This window comes from Zophobas morio, unplaced genomic scaffold (assembly GCF_036711695.1).
Source record: "Zophobas morio isolate AGI-343-1 ecotype UQ-CSIRO unplaced genomic scaffold, CSIRO_AGI_Zmor_V1 ptg000568l, whole genome shotgun sequence".
NCBI classification, from domain to species: Eukaryota; Metazoa; Arthropoda; class Insecta; order Coleoptera; family Tenebrionidae; genus Zophobas; species Zophobas morio.
In genome coordinates, this window is record NW_026972671.1 from 249443 (window position 1) to 271244 (window position 21802).

Consider the following 21802-nt stretch of genomic DNA (forward strand, 5'->3'; position numbering starts at 1 on the left):
ATTTGTCGTGCAGCGAATTTGCTTCGGGCACAAAGTAAAGGGTAAAAAATTTCAGCGTGTTGCGTTAACCTTCGCCGTGATATATAGTTTACGTGCGGCAGCCTGAGAGCTTATTGTCGATAAAGACCCCCAGGTATTTCGCCTCAGAACACCAAGGAATTACCTTATTTTCAGAGGTTAGCGGCGGTAGTAGTGTAGTGCGCTTCCTTGTAATGAAAAGGGGCTTTTCTCTTTTCCTTATTAATAATAATTTTTTAAACGCGACACCAGTTGGCAAGCGTCCCTAAGTAGTACTGCAGATGCTGGCGCAATAAGGCAGGTGATCTTGATGAAAAGTATAGGGCCGTATCAACCGTATTAAAGGCAATCCGCATTGGGGGCTCGTCAGGCTGTGGCACGTCGCGCACATAAAGTGCAAAGAATAGGGGTTGATTCTAGAGATCTTGTGAGACCTCCGACTGTAAGTGATCTCAGGGATGAGCGCGCATTGCCCACATATATTAAAGATGCGTTTTTATTCATGTTAAAAAAAAAGGTGGGCTATGGCGCGCAATTTGTGAATCAAGCCCATGTGCCGAACTTGATCAAACGCTTTGCGACATCGAGTAAGACGGCAACTGATGCCTTCTGAAAAATGAAGACACGGATGGTCCTCTCTGCCAGGTGAAGAAGTTGTTAAGTCATGGAGTGTCCTTGTCGAAATCCAAGTTAATAACCTGGTAGGGCGTGATTTGCGTCAATAAATGCTTCCAAGCTGCGCAGTACGGCCGCCTCAGCTATTTTGCCAACGGCTGACAGGAAACTGAAAGGGTTGTATTCGCTTGGCGTAGATGCTGATTGTGGTGTCTTCGGGAACACACGATAGTTGTTGTCTTCCTGCTCAATGGGAAGGTTCCGAGAGCCATCGTTGAGTTGATAAGGCAGCACTGATTTTCCACTACCACCACCGATAATTGCTTTAACATTACGTTGGTGATACCGTCGAAGTCAGGTGTCTTTCGTCTCGGTAGAGAGTTAATAAATCTCTGCAATTTCGCCTATGGTGATTTTGCTCACTGTGCCCCGGCATTATCAAAAAAGGTTGGTTTACAAAGCACTTTTATTTATTAAATGCATATAAAATAGATTGGCGCATATAATTTATTATGTGTTAATTAATTTATGTATAATAAATAGCCCCTGTTTTACCCATAGATGGGCGAGTATTTTATGCATATTGTATTCTAAACTAGCCCATGAAATCCAAATAGTTCCCCCTCGTTAAAAGGACTAATGAAACAAGGAAAACTAATCTATTAGACGCTTAGCCTCAGTTACGGGCTATTCCTCCGAGGTGGGTTAATACCCATTCATAAGCAACTAAATAAGCAGGTGGCACACACTGAGTAGCAAGAAGATCAGCGAGAAGTGCCGCTTTGTCAGCATCCTTTTCTACCATCAAACTGCCGTCTTGCATAGTAGGTAGTGGTAAAAGAAATCGGTTTTTTTCATTTCTTAATAAACTCTCAGTAAGAGACGCGACCATTAGCATTATTATCCAATATATTACTTAACTTTGCCTCCCACAATCGGTGAGGTATGCCAACAGCTCTTTCATAATGCTGTAGTCTATTAAGCGCAATTTATCTTCGGAGCGTTGTGGCGCCTTGGTCACTCGAATAAGGTGTCGTCCTTAGCAAATTAGGACCTTCAATTCATCAGGCAAGCAGTTGAGCGAAAATCACTTGTCCTGGCGGTGTGGTACGCCTGGTCAAAGGGCCCTGGAATTCAGCAACAGCATCGCCAAGTGAGGTGGGCGTCCTGAGAAAGGCGGACGATGTCGAAAAGGTTATATTAAGAGTCTCAGAAAATTGAGCCCAGTTCATAAAAGTTCTGGTTTATGTTCTCAGTAACTCCTTTTGGTCGCCCAAATCAAGCAGAACTGGCAGTTCCAACGAGAGTTCGTAATGAGCTTCCATTGCCGTTAAAATCTGAATATTTTTTAAAACGGCAATATCTGATATATCTGATACATCTCATACCCCTGTCTTCGCCAGGTGCGTTGGGTACTGTGGTTCTAAAAACTCTCAGTCCGCGCCTTGGCAGCGTAAGATTCGGAATTCGGCCGTTTGAGTTATTGACACTGCTGTTCCAAACGAGATGCTTGCTGTTAAGGCCCCTACATTCGACAACTGCTTTATTAATCGTAAAATTATATATATATACTTAAAAAAAATTAAATTAAACACAGGGGTTCAATAAAAAGGTCCTACCAAGTTCGGTGTCAACTAAATTCTATGGTTGTAGGAAGATCATAGAGTTGACAATTAATACCTTGTCTATTTATTTTAACTTTATACGGAATTTATTTTTTTTTAACTTTATACTGATTGCCTCGCAGGGTTGACGGGTGGCACAAAATGTAGCCACTGCTTCTAAAATCTAATATCTTCTAAACCTTACCTTTTTAAAGAAATTCTGAGAAAATTATTTATTTATGTCTGCTGTATGGCATTTTCAGTGGTACTGACTTTTTTTCTTTATACTACAAATCTCTGTCATCTTTGGTCCAATCTGCTACCTCAAAAGAGTGAAATGCTCTGCGCGTCGTTTTGAGCTTGGATTCAATAACCACCATGATCAGTATAGCTTGTGCTCTTTCTCTTAAAAAATTAAGCTGTTTAAATATATCATAAAGAATGAGTTCGAAAATGACATGCCTTCAGTAGCGAAGACGAGAATAAGAATGAAAAACAAAGTGACACAACTCTGCGTTTTTTGTCGTCTTGGTTTTTAAACTGTTCATGTTACATTTCCTTTATATTTAGGTATATGATTATCCACTTTTTATCTCATTTTTTAATTCTTTTTTTCCCCCAAGTCGGAGTTAATAATATAAGAATTAATATCTACAGTCTTTATAATCTAAGTACAAAATTGTAGTTAAGTTTTTAACTATTATAATTAGTTCATTATGACAATATTTTAGTAGGCAATGTTTGTAAGGTTGTATTTTTAAAAATTTAACTATAAGAATCCATAGGAGGTAATTTTTGTCTCCACAGTGCAAATTCGGTATTAGCACCAAGTTACTCTTTTTTCAATAGCCTGCGCTTAACTTACCGGCCACCCGCCAAAGTCTTTAAAAAAAAAAAGAAGATAATGACTACCTTTTCATTACGGGACAATAAAATGGTCACTCTTTCTTACCCTTTCATTCCGAAGGTCTTAGTCACCATGCGGAAATTTATATATCCTAAGTAACACTTAGCTTTATAAGACTAAAGGGAATGAAGGGTGATAAAAGTTGTATATACATAAGTTAATGACGGAGATGTGTGTCTTCAGCGTAGCTCAGTGGTTAGAGCATTTGTCGCTCAGTCCCAAGGCCGTCTGTCACATCTCGAATTTTTCTGATCTAGTAGTTACGTGTACAACTTTTCTACAAAAAATTCTGATAGGAAGACTAGGTTAAGAACGAATTTGTGAAAACACGCAATTTATTATGTTTGCTTAATAAAAAGCAGGAAAGGGCTTAGTACTAGCCCAGCATAAAAATTAGAAATTATAAATGCTGCCGCTGCCCTGGGGGTTGAGGAAGGAGGTGGGATTACCAGCGTAGTGGCCTGATTGCTTTTTGAAGAGGAGGGCAGGACCCTCGGGGTGCTATCGGGAGTAAGCGTACTTTGATCAGAAGTGCTCAGAGGCTTCAAAGCATTACATTCATTACTAACAAAACCGTCGTATCCTTTAATTTCCCCTTCATAAGTACATTGTTCACTTTTATATTCAAAGTTTTCATAACGAAGACGAGAGCAGCAAAGAAAACTTTCATTAAGAGTAATATATCTTGTTGACGTTAGATTATAATTAGAGATAGGACAGAAATAATAAAAAACAACGATTTTGCTTACATTCTAGTCTTAGTATTAAAAGCTTCAGGCTCAATTTCAGCTATTGGGTTCCCATTCAAGTGCCTATCATTAGTCGAAAAATAAAATTAAAAAGACAAATTTTTTTATATCTTCCCTTTTGTGCAAATAGATCAGGAAGCGAACAACTATACAAAAGACTTTAGATTAGTAAATACATTTTTTAAATAAGGCTTTATACTAAAACCAAACTTATTTTGGTTCGGTACGATTTTGGCAGTTGTAGAGGAAAAAATGAGTCAAATTTTATTAGAAAACCCAAGTTATTACTAACAATGAATTCCTATAAATATAAAATCAACCATTCTGATGCTTACTTACAAAAATATTAAATTTTGCAAGGACGAGAACATCGCTTTTCGGAGGGCAGTAAGTCGGTTTTCACTTAAATCTCTTTTTGTACAATGCAGGAGCAGTTAGCCTTAATATTAGAAAATAATTTTATAAAGAGCTTATACAAATTTTCTAAAGCGCTTAGTTCGGCAAAGGAACTATCCTCTATTGATGATATGTCACTTCTCTCAAGATGCCTGAATAAAAAAGTGTAATAAGTTAAATTGAGTATCGGTAAAGATGCATAAGGCAAAGGGAAAAGGAAGGTAATATATTATCACACTTCACTATTATTAAACTAGACTTTTTCTTGTTTTTAAATGGTTTGGTACGATTTGTGCAGTAATCTTAAAAATGAGCACAAAAGAAATTCGCCTTAAAATAATAAAATAAATTTAATAAAGAGCTTTTACAAATTTCTTAAAGTGCTTTGTTCAGAAAGAAAAACCCACCGTCTAATGTTTATACGCGATTAAATGATAAAGGCCTAAATTAAAAAGTTTAATTAACTTTTGTTGTACAAAACAAAATAAATCAGTCTTAAAGTTAGAAAATAATTTAAGTTGTAAAGGTTAACAATGCTGTCAGTGCGCTAAGTTCGGCAAAGGAGCCGTCTTCTATTAAGGATATTGAATTAAAGGCCAGAGACCTAAATTTAAAAAGTGAAATAAGTCAATGTGAATACGGTAAAGCATTTCTAAGGTGAGGTTAGTTATATTATTTTATTGTTACATTTTTATATTACTAAAATTATACTTTCATTAGTTGTTAATTGGTTTAGTACGATTTTGATAGTGGTAGACTTACAATTTAGTCAAATTCTTGAGTCCTTGGAAGAATTCTTTTTTAATGATAGTTAGATTGTTTAAAATTTATATACCTTTTAAATAAATTATTAGTAATTAGGTAACGATAACATTAGTATAACTTTATCAAAACGCATATATTCACAAATTGTCATGATGTAAAGCTCTCTAACTTGAAAAATCAAAGAAATAAAAACCAAATATTAAAAATTATCAATTTCTAAGTTCTATTTAATTTTAAGCTACAGTTAAATAAATCTATTACTACTATCAAGAGACTTACCGCAGCCTTGACAAAATTAAAATACCGTTTATGTCAGATAATAACTTACAAACTTATCACATTAGGGGGAACTTCGTCACTTGAAAAAGTTATTAAGTTGTACTGTGATAGATCCCTTTTCAATATCCAACAAAGTTAAAAAATTATATAAATATTTGTAAAATAGGGTCTGTGTAAGTAAAATGGTTCAATTTATTAGCAATCAATAGTGTTTAACCTCATCCAGTTTATTCGAAAAAGCTTTAAAAACATAAAAAAATGGAACAGGCAATTTATTTTAAACTATATTGAGCCTTAAGTGTCACACCACAAAATCAATAGCCTTCCTTTAAAATAACTTGTGAAAATATAGTGTACTAACAAAGTGCCGTCGTTGGCGATCAATTCTTGACAACGTAAATGGGCGAGGCTTGGGGAAAAAAGTGGAAAATATAGTAGAATCATCCAAGGTAACATGGTTGCGAACAATACGTAATAAGGTAAAACAATTACTGGTATGAAAAGTATTACCCCCATACTTTTAAAATTTTTCTTAAAATTTTTAGTAAGCTATGACCAATTACATAGATTAGTTAAATCACAACTATAACCAATTAGAAGTGGTGCGTTTTTTTTTAGTATAAGCTGACCACGCATTTAAGGTAAAAGTTAAACTTTTTATATGGTAACAAGTTACTTTTATTTAACCACTTTCATAGGTTTCTTAATTAAATATTAACTGTTCCCAGTGTTATTGGGAATTTACTTATTACAACTCGATTGAACAAGATGATCGAATCTGTATTCCCAGAATTTTCCTATATAGTAGTTAATAAAACCTAACATCGCATACTGTAACAGGGGTTTTTTCAAGTCTCCCTAGGATTAGGGTTGGCTGTGGTAGGAGTTTTGAGTTTGAACGTTTTATAAAAAATGGCATTACGAACACACTCCCTTGGCTTGTTAGTCAACCACCTCTGCAGATAAAATTATTGAGACAGGTGGCTATCAGTGATATTTCTATAGTTAGCGAAACTCTCTGAGTCTATTTATATACTTTAAGATTCCAAACTATTTTTACAATTCTCAACTCAAAGCAATATAAACGTCATTATTACCCAACAAAGTTAATATTTAACATAACCATAAAGTTGAACTTCTGTAATGTATCTTTGTTTATATCATTAATTAAATTTTTCTTACATCACCTTTTTTTCTTTTTTTATAGTTTAAGTAAGAACTAGGTAAATTATTTAATCTTGGTTATAGGATTCCAAAAATCTGGTTTACTGTATCCTAAGTGAATTTTTCTTTTTAGGTGTGAAGGGACTTTAGGTTTATTACGCTTTACGAAATAATTGTATAGTTTAAGCTACACTAACACCTATAGTTTTACTTGAACTCTTAAGTCTATTTATTTAACACAATATATTTATATATACTAGGTAATAACACTATTCTATACAGTTCTCGTACCAAATGCTAGCCACTAGCCTATAGCAACAAGTACTATTTCTAGCGACGAGCCAAAGACAACAAGTGCCAATAGCCTGTATATAGCTACAAGTACTGTATTCACTAGTTTGTTCTTTCCAACCAGCTAGAAACTATACAACTACATACAATATCATATAGTACTAGCTCCAGCGTCCCTCGGACGCGGCATAGTGTCATTGCAGCTACTCACTCTCAGGACCTTGTATGACGAAGCATTCGTCAGTAACTATTCGCCAGAAGCCATAGTATCCATCGAGCTTAGTTTGTTCCGTCAACCTGTTAGTCAATTACACAAGTTGAGTTCCACAGCTCGTCCATTGCTTTTCACTGAGGATTTTCTCCAGACGGCAATTCTAGTATACATCAGGCCAGAGACAAGGTACTTTCGTCCGACAGGTTACCAGGATTCGTTTGCTGTGAAGAACTCATAGTTTCGATGCTAGTACCTGATTTCATCTAAACGAGTACGTCAGGATTGAGATGGGACGACATTCTACCTGATACAGGTTCTATAGAACCTGCTTAATATGAACCTGCTTCCTGCTTAGCTTTTACCAGTTTTAAGAGTAAGTATTTCCACACGTATTGTTCAAAGCCTGCGACTCTCCATGGTAGCATGCACACCTCAACCTAGTCATATCGCGCAGGGCAACCATTAAAAAAGAAACCAAACTTGTTACCTTCAGATGAGTGTATCTTACGACAGAGATCACCTCGCATCAGTTTACTTAAGATATTTTAAACCGAGTCATCTTCAGAGTTCCATTCTAGAGGGTTACTGAACACCACAAGTTTTTATGTCAGTTTACACATGCATGCTAATCCTTTTAAGGATGGTTACACATAGACATTATTCCATGTATTCCAAGTAGGTGGAGTCACCGGGACTAGCCAACGTAGCAGCCGTGTATATATATGGGCTGATTTCTTTCAGCCGCCTGTACGATAACATAACTCAAGACGACACAATGATCTCTAATTCTGTTAAAGTAATGTTATATATTACTTTACGAACGTCTCAATATATGACGAATAGTCAAGGAATTCTAGTACTTCTAATACTACCACAAATAGCAATGACCTAACCAGTTTTCTTTAGTTATCTATTGTTTGAATAACATAAGACTGACCTGTGGAATCAAAGTAAAGTAGCAGATCTCCACATGTTCGAGATGAATTTTCTGCACTCGAGTTTATGTGTTGCTCGATCACAAGTTAACTAGCTCGCTCTCTACATACGGCGGTTTCGAGCTCGTAATTATTCTATATAACATATTCTTCTGGCAAAATGCTAAAAATGCAAAAGTGAAAATCGAAAGTAATGTTAGTTCATTTGCTTCGTAACAATAATTTATATTTTTTATGATTGTGTTATTTAATTTTAGTTTTCATGTTTAAGCTAATTAAGTTTATTTGTTATAAAAATATTTGCAAGGTAACAGAATTTAATGACACTCAAATTTTAACTATATAAATAGTAAAGAGCCCTGCTTGGTTGACATAGCTAAAAAAGCTAAAATGTACAAAAGTTTGCTCAGTCATTTATCAAGGACTTGGTCATGTGTCATAGCCTTGATTATATATTTGTTTATCCCTTATAAAGCTAATGACTTGATTGATTTAATAGAATTAGTTAAATGTCTTTAAGTTAGCTTCCTGAGTGAACGATCAAAGGCCCCTAAAGTGACTTGGGTTATTTGAGGCAGCTTCTTTAACTTTGGAATTCAATTATTTATATTACAGCTGTCCTAGCTAAGAGTCAAACTTTTGATATATTACATGACTTCTAACCTAATTTTCTACCTAACTCTATCAACCTCTTAAGCATGAGTAGATTGAATTTCTCAAGATTATTTTACCTTGAGATAATTGTTATTTAGTTATCTAAAACAGGAAGTAAATTAGCAAAGTTATTTATCTTAGTTGCTTCTCATATCACATGATAAGGCTTTCGTCCATTTTACCTTGCTTGCTGTTGTTTCACGATTGACTTTATTTTAATACTTAAAATCTTCTTTTTGAGATGATAAACAGAGATGCAAATAAATCTGTTAGAGGTAGTTATCAATGTGTATATATACAAATATCAAGCTAAATAATTTACAACCCCAAATGAACTTGAATCAAGATAGAGAGCACTGTCCAGATCTATAGACCAATAGTTAATGCTATAAACTAAGCATTAGATTACTACAACACGTTTTATTCAGGTAGCAGAGTCTAGATTTTTGACTCTGATAAAATTAAGTAAGATTACTTTTTAGTTTTAATATCATTACTTGTATCTTCCTGTTAGATTTGGTAAACAGGTTATTTTGTAAAAGTTATAATTAACTAACTTACAGTCTAGACATGTTAGCTAATTAAATTTTCTAACAAAGTAGAACGAAAACACAAAGGTAGGATAATGGTTACCTCCTTTCTATTACACTTGGATCCCAGGAAGGCAGCCAATTCTGCCTCTGGGACAACTTTTAGTATAAAAGATCGCCCGTAGGGTCTAACAGTAACAAGTAGGAAATCATTATGCTTGCTTTTCGTTCTACTTTGATAGAACATTAAACTAGCCAACATGTCTAGATTGTTAGTTAGTTATACTTAAAAATAACTATTAGCTTTACCCTAACGAAATTCACTTTAGTAAAGTGTTACCTTGAACATGTATAAGTAAAACACTGATACTAATCAATTTGATAACCTGCTGGTTTTCGGGTAAACATAAGCCTATTAGTTATGAGATTGATAGACAAAAGAGAATGAACTCTAATTTGTGGCTAAAGTTACTCAGATAAGATTTATAAATGATTGATAAAAACAAACTAAGCTTAGACACTGAAGCTCAAAATTGTTGATGACAATGGTAGTTAGGTAAACCCTTATTAAACCGTCTAGGGAAATAGCTGGGCTTTAGAAAATAAAACGGTAGTATTTTATCTTTACCCAAATGACTCACTGTGTTAATGAACAAATAAAATAGTAAACTAGCTTGGTTCTTAGCTCATTATTGAATGACTAAATCTTATTTAACTAATTGTTAGATTTTACAATTTTTAGTTTGAAGCCTTCGAATTAAAATGTCAAATTAAACTAGAGAACTTGTATAAATTTTTATATTTTAATGGTTAATCAAACTGAATTTAACTAAACCTATACACTCCTCTGGCCTAGTTATTAAGTGTATAGCATACCTATGTTAAACAATTTAGGCAGGCTCTGTGTTTAGTCATAACTTGAAAAATTTCAGTGCTTCTTTACTACTATGAATTAATCAATTTGCAGTGCTGTCTTGCACTAGTAGGTTACAGCTTTATATACTTTGACTATAAATTGTACTAAAGTTAACTAGAGTAAAATAAAAGTTATTACTTACAGTATAAATATTAGGATATATCATTTTAAAGATTTATACTAAGTTGACTCGTATAAGGCTTAGAATAACTTAAAATTTAAACGATCCTTAACTATCTCGGTTACGGCACCCTTAAAATTTTGTAATTTTCGTAAAAAGTATCATAATCCTGGCTTGTTCACAGTAAGTTAAATAATAGCTTTGTTATTGTCCCAAAGACGCCATTGTAGATAGTTTCAGAATCATTCACAGGAAGGTAATATAGCCCTTACTAATTTAGCAGAAAAGTTACGTGGTACAGATCTGCTTTGTATTTTACGAATCCTTCCATCTTAAAAGACCATTATAAACTCAAACAAAGCTCGAATTAAAACACTCAATCACCTAACTCGTTAACTTAAATAGTGCTCTGATAAAACTATAACGAGCTATAAAATGGGACACAAGACTAACGGTAGCCTTTAACTATGGCTATAACCTTGACAAAATCCTTCCTTGTTAACCTTATAACATTTAAAATTAGATAAATTAAATCATATAAATTTAAGTATAAAACAATAGAATAAAATTAATAAATAAAATTAAATCGAGTTAAATCTAACCAACTTAAATAAAGTTAAATACAATCTAATAAAACTAAATTTAACAAATATGAATTATTAAATGATAAATTAAATACTTATATAGTAAATATATAGCATAATTTTAATAAGTTAATCAAATAAGCGATAATAATAGTAAAAATTTTTATTGTACTTATAATACAATAAATAATTGCAAAAATAAAAATAATGAAAAACTGAGTTTTGCAAAAAAAAGTGTCTTTATATAGAATATTTAAGGGCTCGAAAACCTCGTATATAGAAGAGAGTAGGCTCATTAACTTGCTCTTGAGTGACACTCCCACTCGTGAAGCGAATTTGTGCATACTTTTATACTTAGCTTTGACTGCAGAACGTAAGACCTTTGTACTTAATAGTAAAGTAAAGTTCATTAACTACTGCATAGGTCAGCTACTTAGTGGGTAGGCTAGGCGCGTCTGTGCCTTGGACAGTTAGTCATATCTTAAGACTTTCGCTGAGTTGTAGTGGACTTCTTTGTTAAATTATAGAATTACTGTGTCGTTCTATGGTTTTACATCGTAGAAGCGTCCGAAAATAATCAGGTCCACTCTAGACACGACTGCTATATTTGTTAGTTCTGCAGGCTCTTGCTAATTGGAAAACAGAGAATTGTGTCTGTAGATTACCATTCTAAGGCGGACTAGTACATATGTGTATACTAAATAAACTCTCGTGGTGTTTAGTAACCCGCTACCGTCGAACTCTTTCGGTGACTTAGTTGGTAATATCGAGTAAACTAATGCGAGGGGTCTCTGGCCTTAGCAATCTACTAACTTGGTTTCTAGATCCATTCATTGGAAGGTTAACGTTTGGCTGTGAATATGGTTACCTAGCTGGATATAAAAATGTTGAGGCATACTTACTAATTAGGAGAGACGTAGGTTTCGTTAGATATGTATGGGAACACATTCTCTTAAAAATGGTAAAAACCTAAGTAGCAGATAAATCTATAGGCTGGTGCTATATTCCCAGTACAAGGCAGGATAATGCATTGTCTCAAGCTTTAGTTGATCATTTGGTTAACTAGAGTAATAGTATCGAAACTATGAGTCTTGCAGATCTCTCAATCCGAGTGACTTATTAGAGTAAAATTTATCGTGAATATATACTAGGGGTTGCCTTCCGGAGACAATCTTCTGTGAAAGTCAATATGATCACTATATCCTGTTGATAGAAACTGCTAAATTGCACTTGTACTCATAACTTCATGTCACTAACTGCGTGCGAAGGCATCGTCATATAAGGCTTGGCGCAAGGGGTGACCATAATATAGCTCTATCCCTTGTCCGAGGGACGCAGTGCTAGTCCTAATACTAACTAATTGTAAACATCGATAAGTGAAATCTTTTGACTAAAGACTCGATAATAGTGCTAGTATCATATTAGCTTAATTCTCTAGTATTATACTAGCATTGTCTTCTCTTGGCCAGCTCTGGGCTGGGAGTACTCTTTACTTGGGTGCTTCTTTTGCTCCTGGTTGGCTCGACCTGCGCTGTATAGTGTTAGTTACTATGCTAGGTATCTCATAGTATAGTACTAGCACTATACAAGATAGAGCTATTACCTAGTATATACCTAGAATGAGTGCGACGAGCCCTTCGCAGTAATTTTTACGAATTTACACTCTTTCCAGACAATATACTGTTCATATCGAGTAACCAAGTTACACAAATTCCACTTAGAATGGCTACAGATTAAGCAATCGTTGACATATGTGGAGTCCTCTTCAAGCTAAGCGGATATATATATATTCCTTTCTGATAATCAAATAACACATTAACATAATAAAATGGTAGAATCGTTCATCTGCATTCTGCCTTCGTTCTGCGTAGAAAAGGCAAAAAAAGCTTTTACTTGCTTTTTTTAGCTCCCACCGATAAAATACTTTTACCTTGTCTAAAAAGTAAAATAACTGGTGTTCTTTACTTCACCTTAATCAAATTTTTATTGAAAACGTTATTTTTTTATAAATTATATTTATTTACACCTATCTTAAATCATGGAGGCCTCGGGCATACGTTACAATGAACATTTCAGCTTAAACCACCTTCACGAACACCTACTTTAATACTAAAATTTGTCACTTCTAATCGTCAAATAACAGCTAATTATAATTAAATAACTGATACTAATCTTCTGGCCAACACGTACCCATTCGCTTTAATGTTCCAGCGATACGCCCTCGGGAGAGGAACCCACACATTACATAAACTTCGTGAATTTACTAGCACGAGAGATATTTAAGTTTTAAGATGACTGCGTATTATACGCACTTCTGTATACGTTATACAGCCCTTCCAAGCTTCGCAAAATTTTATATTATATTTTTTTTCTTGTTTTTAAAATATAAAGATAACTGAGAGTTTATATTATATCCACTCTTGGCTATAATATAGTTCTAGAACCTTCGAACCTCTAAGATCAACCTTTTAAAAAACCTTGTAACCTCTGCGTTTAATAGGCTTTATTGGTGTCGCAAAGTGTAAAACCGACCTCGTAAAATTACTTTAGGGCATGTGTTTATAAGAAACCTATTGCTAAAGCATGGTAACTTTGACTGGAAGAAAAAATAGGCCTTATGGAGGTCTTAGAACGATATACAACTGCATACACCTTAAGAGACGATGGCTTTTATTTTCAGTTACTAATATATATATATATTTGTTAACTTTAATGTGATATAAATGCAGTTCACATTCTTGATTATTGAAGTTTAGTAGAAGAGATGAGGCGTGCTAATGTGTATCATTTTTCCTTTATCCATCTCTAATGAATCATTTTCTATAAAACCACTCACCTACACAGAATATATTGCTTAAATTGTTAATAAATATATGTGCAAGGTGTATTTTCTACTTGGTTATATGGTATAGTACCGTAGGCAGGGGTAAACACCATGTCACTATATAAAAGGTACCACTCCAAAAATTGCATGAACGGAGACAGGTTCACGTGAAATTAATACGAGTCGTGTATGTGACAACTAATATATTAAGACCTAAGTGCTTTTCGCGCAGGTACTGATTTTTATTCCCAACGCAGAGATGGCTATCGCGTTCAAAGTTGTGTTCTATTGAACTTTTTCTTTTGAGCACTGCATTAATAATTTTAATAGGTCGGCATTATTGGAGGTACTGGTTTAGATGATCCGAAGTTTTTTAACAGACATAAGGAAAAGAAAGTTTCCACTCCTTATGGAGAGGTACTGTACTAACCTTACAATATTTTTGTTCTTGTTGACTTGGTATCAACTTATGCTAATAATGATAGTTGTTGGCTTATGTTCTTATATCTTTATTCTTCACTTACACAATTTAAACTTCTGTTCAATTTTAATCTGTAGCCTTCTGATGTTCTGGAAGTAGGTACCATTGCAGGTGTCGATTGTGTGTTACTTTCTAGACACGGGCGATCTCATTCCATACAACCAACTAATATAAACTTTAGGGCCAATATATGGGCTTTAAAAGAGGAAGGTTTAGTTATTTCTCTTCCCTACTATTATCTAACTACTTTATAAATTTCGAGAACTCTTTTATTAACAATAAATACTCAATGAAATTTTTCTTTTTTAAAATTTTCAAAGGTTGCACGCATATTTTGGCCTCTACAGCCTGTGGATCTCTAAGACAGGAAATTGAACCCGGACACTTTGTCTTTATTGATCAGGCCATCGATCGGACGACTAAGAGAGTTAGGCCACCGTTTATTTCTCTTCTTTATTTTAGAAAGCAACGACCTTTACATTACTAAATTAGAAATATTATTCTACCCGTACTTTTCTCTTTCCACTAAAAGTTGCTATTCAGGCACCTCATTTTACTCTTATTTATAAGGTACAAACGTTCTATGACGGAGTGGTTGGTCATCCGCCTGGAATTTGCCATCTTCCTCTCGCAAATCCCTTTAATGAAAAACTGCGAGACGCCTTAAAAGAGAGCGCCGCACGCTTGGGTATTCCCCACCACACCGGGGGTAAGTTACCGCTAAAAAAGTGCTGACCCAATAGGAGAGTCTCATCATTTCTGTAGGGACTGTGATCACTATTGAGGGTCCGCGGTTCAGCACCAGGGCTGAAAGCCTTATGTATCGCTCGTGGGGAGGGGACGTTATCAACATGACAACGTTTCCCGAAGTGGTTCTGGCTAACGAGGCTGGTGGGTCTTGCGTAAAATTCTCGCTGGGCGTACACTTATATGCGTCTTTTTGTTTAATAAAAGGTTTACTCTACGCATCGGTTGCCTTAGCTACAGATTACGACTGCTGGCGTAGTGAAGGGGAACATGTACGTTTGCCTCGTAGGCAAGATTTCGTATTATATTAAAACTTTTTCTTGGCTAATTCTCAGGTGTCGGTGGAATTGGTCTTGGAAACGCTACGCAAGAACTCGGAAAACTGCAAACGACTGATTTTAGACGTCATTCCTCGATTGGCGACCATCGATTGGTCCCATGACATCAAGTGCGCTAAATATACTTGCAACTCTTCTGTAATGCTCCCGTTCATAAAAGAATAAAAATTATACCTAAGTAAAGTTTTCAGGTATGCAAACGGAAACTTAATTGCTCATCAACTTTAAAGAATTAAATCTAATACATAAGTAAAATTTTCAAGTGTGCTAATATAAACGTTATTACGCATCAACTTTTTTTTTGTGAATGCGAGTGGATCAAAGTTTATTGCTCTTCTCTCATCTTTAACATACAAAAACGCTCAAGTTAAAAGCCAATTCTTTATTGAATTCTGCATATGTTCATACCCTGGAGACTCAAAAAAATTGATTATTATAGATAGCTTTTTTTGAGAGGTAGATCTGTAATTTTTTGTCTATGCTCTTAAAAATATAAACGGCTGCTCGCTGTTTCCGTTCATATAAATCGAAACTCAAACCTTTTTACCACAAGATAAGAAAAACCCGGATATACAAAAACAGGAGTAAACAACCGCGAGCTTTAACTTACTCCGGTTTATTGCAGTGAGGGTTTAGAGCAAGACGTGTGGCCGTGGTTTCCCCTTTATTGAGTGTTTGGGACTCTAGCTCCAGACAGCGCACTCACCAGAGAGAGGCGTCGGGGTTTCCTAAAGGGCCTACAGGGTAGTGAGATATTGATCACCGCGCGCAGACCCCTGCCATCCAGCCCACTGTACTGGAAAATTGTAGAGGGATCAATAAGGAATATGCGACGGTCGCTGGCACTAGGCCCCCTAGAGACTGTTTAGCATTGTAAGTATATGCCTATAAAGCTAATAGGAAGGTGTGCGAGCCACTTCCAATAAAAAAAGTAATAAAAATTACTATAATCAAACAGGTAACTCCGGGAAAGTAAAATTGGGTGGCACCAACACTTCCATTTTTCACCCCACAAACTAGTTAGCTTGGAGGCCCATTGTTATCATCTCTCTCAATTCTTACTTTATTAAATGATTTCACTTTTATATAATATTTAATTTCATTTCATTATATGAGCAAATCTAGTAATAATTTTTTTCTCTTAATCTCAATCTGTTACACTTCATACTATACCAAAAAGTGGACGCCCAACTCAAAAGGACAGTGAATCAATTATTAAGGTTTTAAGTACTAATAACTTTTACTAGCTAACTTTGTTGAGGTAAGAATATCATCTCAGTTATTTACATGTCAGAAGTAAGAACTAATCGCTTTGGAAAAAACATTTACTTAACTCTGATTGACTTACAATGCGGTTCAGAAAACGGTCTTATATAGTTATCCATAAGACTGTAGTTAACGCTTACGGAACCTTTTATGGTTACTATTAGCTTCTGAGGTTTGACTTGTACCGCAAAGAGCTTTAAGGTTTTAACACACTACACAATATAACTGCTAAAATTTTGGATAGGTTTGAGTTATACGGTAGTTACCCTGTTTAGTATAATCTGGCATAGCCATACAAGCTACAGATCTTTTTGTTCTTGCGCGAAGGCTGGGTAGTTGTAGTATAACTGGTTAAATGTTGTATTAGCTAAGTTGACTTAGTTCAGAATCAATAGAATTTGGTGGACAGAAGGCTAGAGTTGTGTTAGGTCATGACGCTAATTGCATTAACACTGTTTGCGTGTACTCTCATGTCATTAGCGCCTAATACTTCTTAAAAACTAGGGCTTGCAAATTACGCCTATTGAGGGCTTTAATTTTATGCATTATCATCTTCCTTAATTATGAAAGACTTCAGGTTAAAACTTTCGGGCTTAACTAAAGTTGAGGAGCCTACACGTTACCACCAACTTTTTATACAAGACGTTATCAAGTACTTTACGTACATAATTACTGCTACCCTTTGAATAGATTTCGCTCTTCATTATAAGTTGCTTCTGTTTTCTTTATAAATTAAAAAACTTTAAGGAGTGATCTATTGCTTACTTAACCGTTAAGAAGCGGTTTCCTTAAAAAGAAAGTTTGCCTAGTGCGGTTCTCATAGCGCTAAATAGGCGTTAATTATATTTTTCAATTTTCAACTTACTAGTCGACAGTCTTTTTACGTAATAGGTCTATCACTGTCTCTTAAAATTAAAAGTTATTATTTATAATAATCAAGTTTATATAAATAGTTTGGGTTACTTCAAAAAAACTAATGGTTTAATAGATAATTTTAAGAAAGCCTGAGATTAGCCGAATAAAGTGTTTATTCTTTATTTGTTGTTACAAGTCCACGTTTTAGTTTACTTAATGATTAATTCAACTAATACTTTTTAAGAGTTTTTGGGATTTGTGTTAACTACCCCTGCCACGAAGAGACAGTCCTAAAGGAGGTCATAATTGGTTTTGCATTATTTTAGTTTAGTGACTTATAGAGAGCGCACTCCATCTCACTACTTCCAGATGACGGAGTTGAAGTGATAACAGTAATAGTAAAATCTGCGTTTCAGCAATTTTCTTAAGAACAAGCCTGGAAATGCCCTTGAGGTTACGGGCATGGTAGCTGACGACGTGGAGATTCCTTATATCATAGCCGACAGGTATCAAGTAATTCGTACTTTTATTAACGTTTTGTTCAATATATGAACTTTCAAACTTCACTGTTTGATTCGCCATAATCCCAACTACGAAATTATTTATTTAAAGGAAATTCTTTCTCTGTGCAAGCACAATTATTTATAAATTTTTTTTTTTTCAATCTTTATCGTTCGCTATAATGTTTTCTTAATCGCTGCTATTTTATAAAATATTTTATTACATCGGTGACAGAAACCTTGTGATTCTTTCATTATGTAATAGTTGTGTATATTCTTACAATAAAATATTTAAGAAATGCTGGTTAATTTTCTTCTAAACAAATATGCCTCAATTTTTAAAAGTAAATCTTTGACGTAATATGAAGATTTTGGTGCTAAAAAAGCACTCATAAAGGGAGGAACGCAACATAAGCGTGCTGGGAATAGTCGGCCAGTTGAAGAAAGCTAAAAAACTTTTAAAAAGAGTATGTGACCGAAGAAACCCGCAAATGCCTGATTTTTTATATAAGATTTTTTTTTTAATACGAAAAAATTCAAGCTCAGTATCTAGCCGGTTGAGGATTTCAATATTAGCTAGTAATGTTTGCTGCAGAGCGAAGCCCACCATTGTCGAAGTCGCCGTGAGAGAGCACCGAAAAGATAACCGAAGGTACTGGTGCCGATAAAGTCCTTCCTTAGAAGAAGCTTTGCAAGTAGCTTTGAGTATTAATATTAAGTAGAACCCTCAATAAGGAGGTTAAGCTGAAATCCACTTTACAGGAGCGAGCCATGTTAATTCGCCTAATAGAATTTTAAGACAGCATTAGACGGCGGGTGGATCCTTCTTCTAGAGTACCATTCCGTCAAGGACCCAGGAGAGGAAAAGCAAAAGTCGAGCACGTCTAATAAAGGAATTAAAATAAAAAAGAATAGGAAACCCCAGAACTTGTCGGATCTGGGAAAAAAAAAAAATTACTTTTTTTAAAGAAACCTTTTAATTAAAAGTTACCTGAGATCAAAAAAAACATTTAACAAAAAGCTAATAGCAGCACATGTCCAGCGCCCACAAAAACATCAGCAAATGAGTGTGTCATATAGATAACATTTACAAAAATTATTGTTTTGAACATTATTAATAATATTACAGCCCCAACTTTTCTGGATTCTATAAGCAATGCAACTTAGTGCAATAAAACTTATCATTGCGTGACCTTTGATATGCTAAAATAAGCAGTCTGAAATTGAGCTCACAATTATTTATTCACCAGAAGGCAGACTAATAGCCCTTTCCGCAATAAAAACAGAGAAGTTTATTTAAAACCCAAAAACACCCTGGGCGATCGGAGTAAATTCTTTAACAAGGGCTTCAAGGCAAAAGATAACTGGTTATAGTGTAAAAAGTTCCCAGTCAAACTTTACGTCTCCCAACCAATAAAATAAAACGCACAATAGCAACCAGTCTAAATTAAAAATATTGCTTTTTTCGTTGTCATCTAGAAAGACTAATAAATACATATAAACAAACATGACTAGATATTGAGTGATGTAAAAATTGGCTAATTTCTTCTGTCATTCCAGAATTTAATAAGCTTTGAAAATATAGGGTTACCTGACCACCCAATTTCGTAAAGGCGAACTATGAAAACGAGCCTGTTAAAGCTTCTAGAACAAATAAAAAGAGAAGTAAAGACAATATTCTCTTAAGCAGCCTCTCTTGCGCCAACTTCTTAGCCCTAGACAAAAGTTTTTTTGGTTCTTTTACTTGGTTTAAAACTCCTTTCATCTTCGACTATAACACCAATACTATTCACAACTTAAACAACTTAACTTCAAACGCACATCACATGCCCGATAGTTTATAATTATTCTCTGATTGGTAGCGCTAAAGACGAGTAAATTAAGGGCTTTAAATATTGAAATTAATTGAGACCACTACAAACGCGAATTGTTTTTAACAACACAATAGTTTGTCATTACTAGGCTAGAAAGAGAATTATGTAGTTAATGCGGAGATGTATTGCTTATTTATAGGGTGTTCTTTAACCAAAGTGATTGTGCCGGTTTATAAACTGCTAAAAAGTTTGAGAACCCAATTTTCTGGTAGTTTTTAACGTTGTTTTAAATTAACAAAACCAATGCTTTCATATTACTGTTATTTGCACCAGTGTTATGTCTAGTTACCATTTTATATTAGTTATAAATCTGTAAACGTGGTGTAATACCTTTCAATTTTATTACTGTCTAGACTCTTAAGTATAAGTTTTTTGGTTCATTTATGCTACCGGTACTTGCTACAACTTAAATGGGCCAGAAATATTACCAAGGGATGCTATACTAGGTGGAGGACTGAAAAGACTGTTTACATAGTGGAAAATAGTTAGAGCTTATTAAAGGGACAGCCAAGAAGAATCAAGTGCAGTTGATTCAGTGGAACTATATATCTTTACGATGTGAGGCAATCCCTTTTCTCTTATTAACCTTTCCTCATTGCTTCCTCCCATGTACCAACTAAGGCTTTAATACATGCTTTTTGTCCTTGTCTAATCCCTGTTGAGAAAACTAAGTTTAAAGATAAAGCAGGCCTAACAGCGAAAGAGGGGGACGTTATAATTTCGTGAAAATGTGAGAAGAAAGTGGAGTAACTTAAATTCGATAATCACTTAGTGCACTGGTATAACTATATATTCATTTTAAAAATAATTTTTTTAGTTTTCTAAATAGAATTTAAGATTCTTACTAGTAGAACTTTATAATAAATTTTAGCTTTGATTAAATATATATTTTTGGAAATATGTTATCGAAATTTTTATTTTTTTTTTAATTTTTTGTTATACTTTATTACCAATTATTATTATTAAAATCAAAAGAAAAATTAGTTTTTCCTTGATTAAAAAAAGTTGTAATTAATTTTTTTTTTCTTTTTTTTTTGTATGCAGTCAAATAAAAGCTGAACATCATACTCTCGTCAAACATCTGATTGAAGTTTACGAAAAAAATTTAAAAAATGTTTACTTTGCGATTTACAAAGCCTTTAAAGAAGTTTGTAGATTCCTATTAACTTTTGAAAATTTACTTAAAATGCTAAATTAAAGTTTACTATCTAAATTAAATAAATTTAAGTTGCGCTTTTCTTAGGTATATTAATTTCTTTTTTTTTTTATAATTTTATATGTTACAATTTTTTTGAATTTAGAGATTAATTTATTTTATATTATAATAATTTTTCTTTTATTGATTTTAAAAATTTAAATTATTGTTTAATATGCTTTATGCTTGGACCACTTTTTCTTTTAATTTTTTTCTTTAAATTATTAAATATGATATTTTACTAAAAATAATTTACAATATAGTCTTATATTAAATGTTTTATTCGGAATTAATTTCATATAAATTTAATTAGTATTATAAATTCCTCTCCGCTTTAATTTATTTTTAAATATTAACTTAAAACTTCTTACTAGTATTAATTAGTTTTAACTTTACTATTATTTTTATCGCTCTTAATACTTCTTAAAAAAAAATTTTCTGGTCAATGTATTTTTTTATTTTTTATGTAATAAATTAATTTTAACATTGTTAATTATTAAACCATTTTTGAATTTAAATTTATAATTTTTTTTTTAAAACTATTTAGTTTTGCTCTAATATATAAATATTATTTTTTTTATTACTATTTTATGATATATTTTAATAAAATAATTTTCACTCGGTATTATAACAAAAGGCTTGCTTGTAGAAAAATCAAAGGGAAAACTCTTTACACTAGTAGAAGTGAAAAATAAGCTTAGCTCGCTAGAGGAAGGTCTTAAACAGGGAGGAGATTGCAACCCCCTCTAAAAGACAGGACTGACAATAGTTAGCCTTCGGTAACATGACATTAGAGGCTGACATGTCGATAAATAAGGAAATCCATTTGAGTAATTAAAGGAAGAAGAAAGTTCCACTTCGGGAGAACAAAAATAACGAATACTTTAGAATTGCTAATAATCTTGTTCTACCAAAGTAGAACGAAAAAGGACGAAAACATTAGTTATTCTCTTATATGACTTTCTGAGACACAGCTGAGC

At 33.8% G+C, this 21802-nt stretch overlaps 1 protein-coding gene and 2 long non-coding RNA genes across 3 annotated transcripts; 2 read left to right on the plus strand and 1 right to left on the minus strand.

The window, feature by feature from the left end:
• The first annotated feature begins 13739 nt into the window (after positions 1-13739).
• On the plus strand, positions 13740-15315 carry LOC135121340 (S-methyl-5'-thioadenosine phosphorylase-like). Its single transcript, XM_064045658.1, has 8 exons — positions 13740-13843; positions 13897-13983; positions 14125-14257; positions 14368-14474; positions 14618-14756; positions 14813-14938; positions 15002-15066; positions 15130-15315. Exons 1-8 carry the CDS (start codon positions 13826-13828, stop codon positions 15295-15297), a joined length of 843 nt encoding a protein of 280 aa, XP_063901728.1. The 5' UTR covers positions 13740-13825; the 3' UTR covers positions 15298-15315.
• Positions 15316-18288: 2973 nt separating this feature from the next.
• Positions 18289-19042, minus strand: LOC135121373 (uncharacterized). The gene is made up of 5 exons (XR_010278951.1): positions 19001-19042; positions 18745-18946; positions 18592-18690; positions 18479-18536; positions 18289-18425 (listed from the first exon to the last, which is right to left on the minus strand). It is a non-coding gene; the product is annotated as an uncharacterized LOC135121373 (long non-coding RNA).
• Positions 19043-19909: 867 nt separating this feature from the next.
• LOC135121378 (uncharacterized) lies at positions 19910-20745 on the plus strand. The gene is made up of 3 exons (XR_010278953.1): positions 19910-20185; positions 20249-20406; positions 20672-20745. It is a non-coding gene; the product is annotated as an uncharacterized LOC135121378 (long non-coding RNA).
• Positions 20746-21802: the final 1057 nt, after the last annotated feature.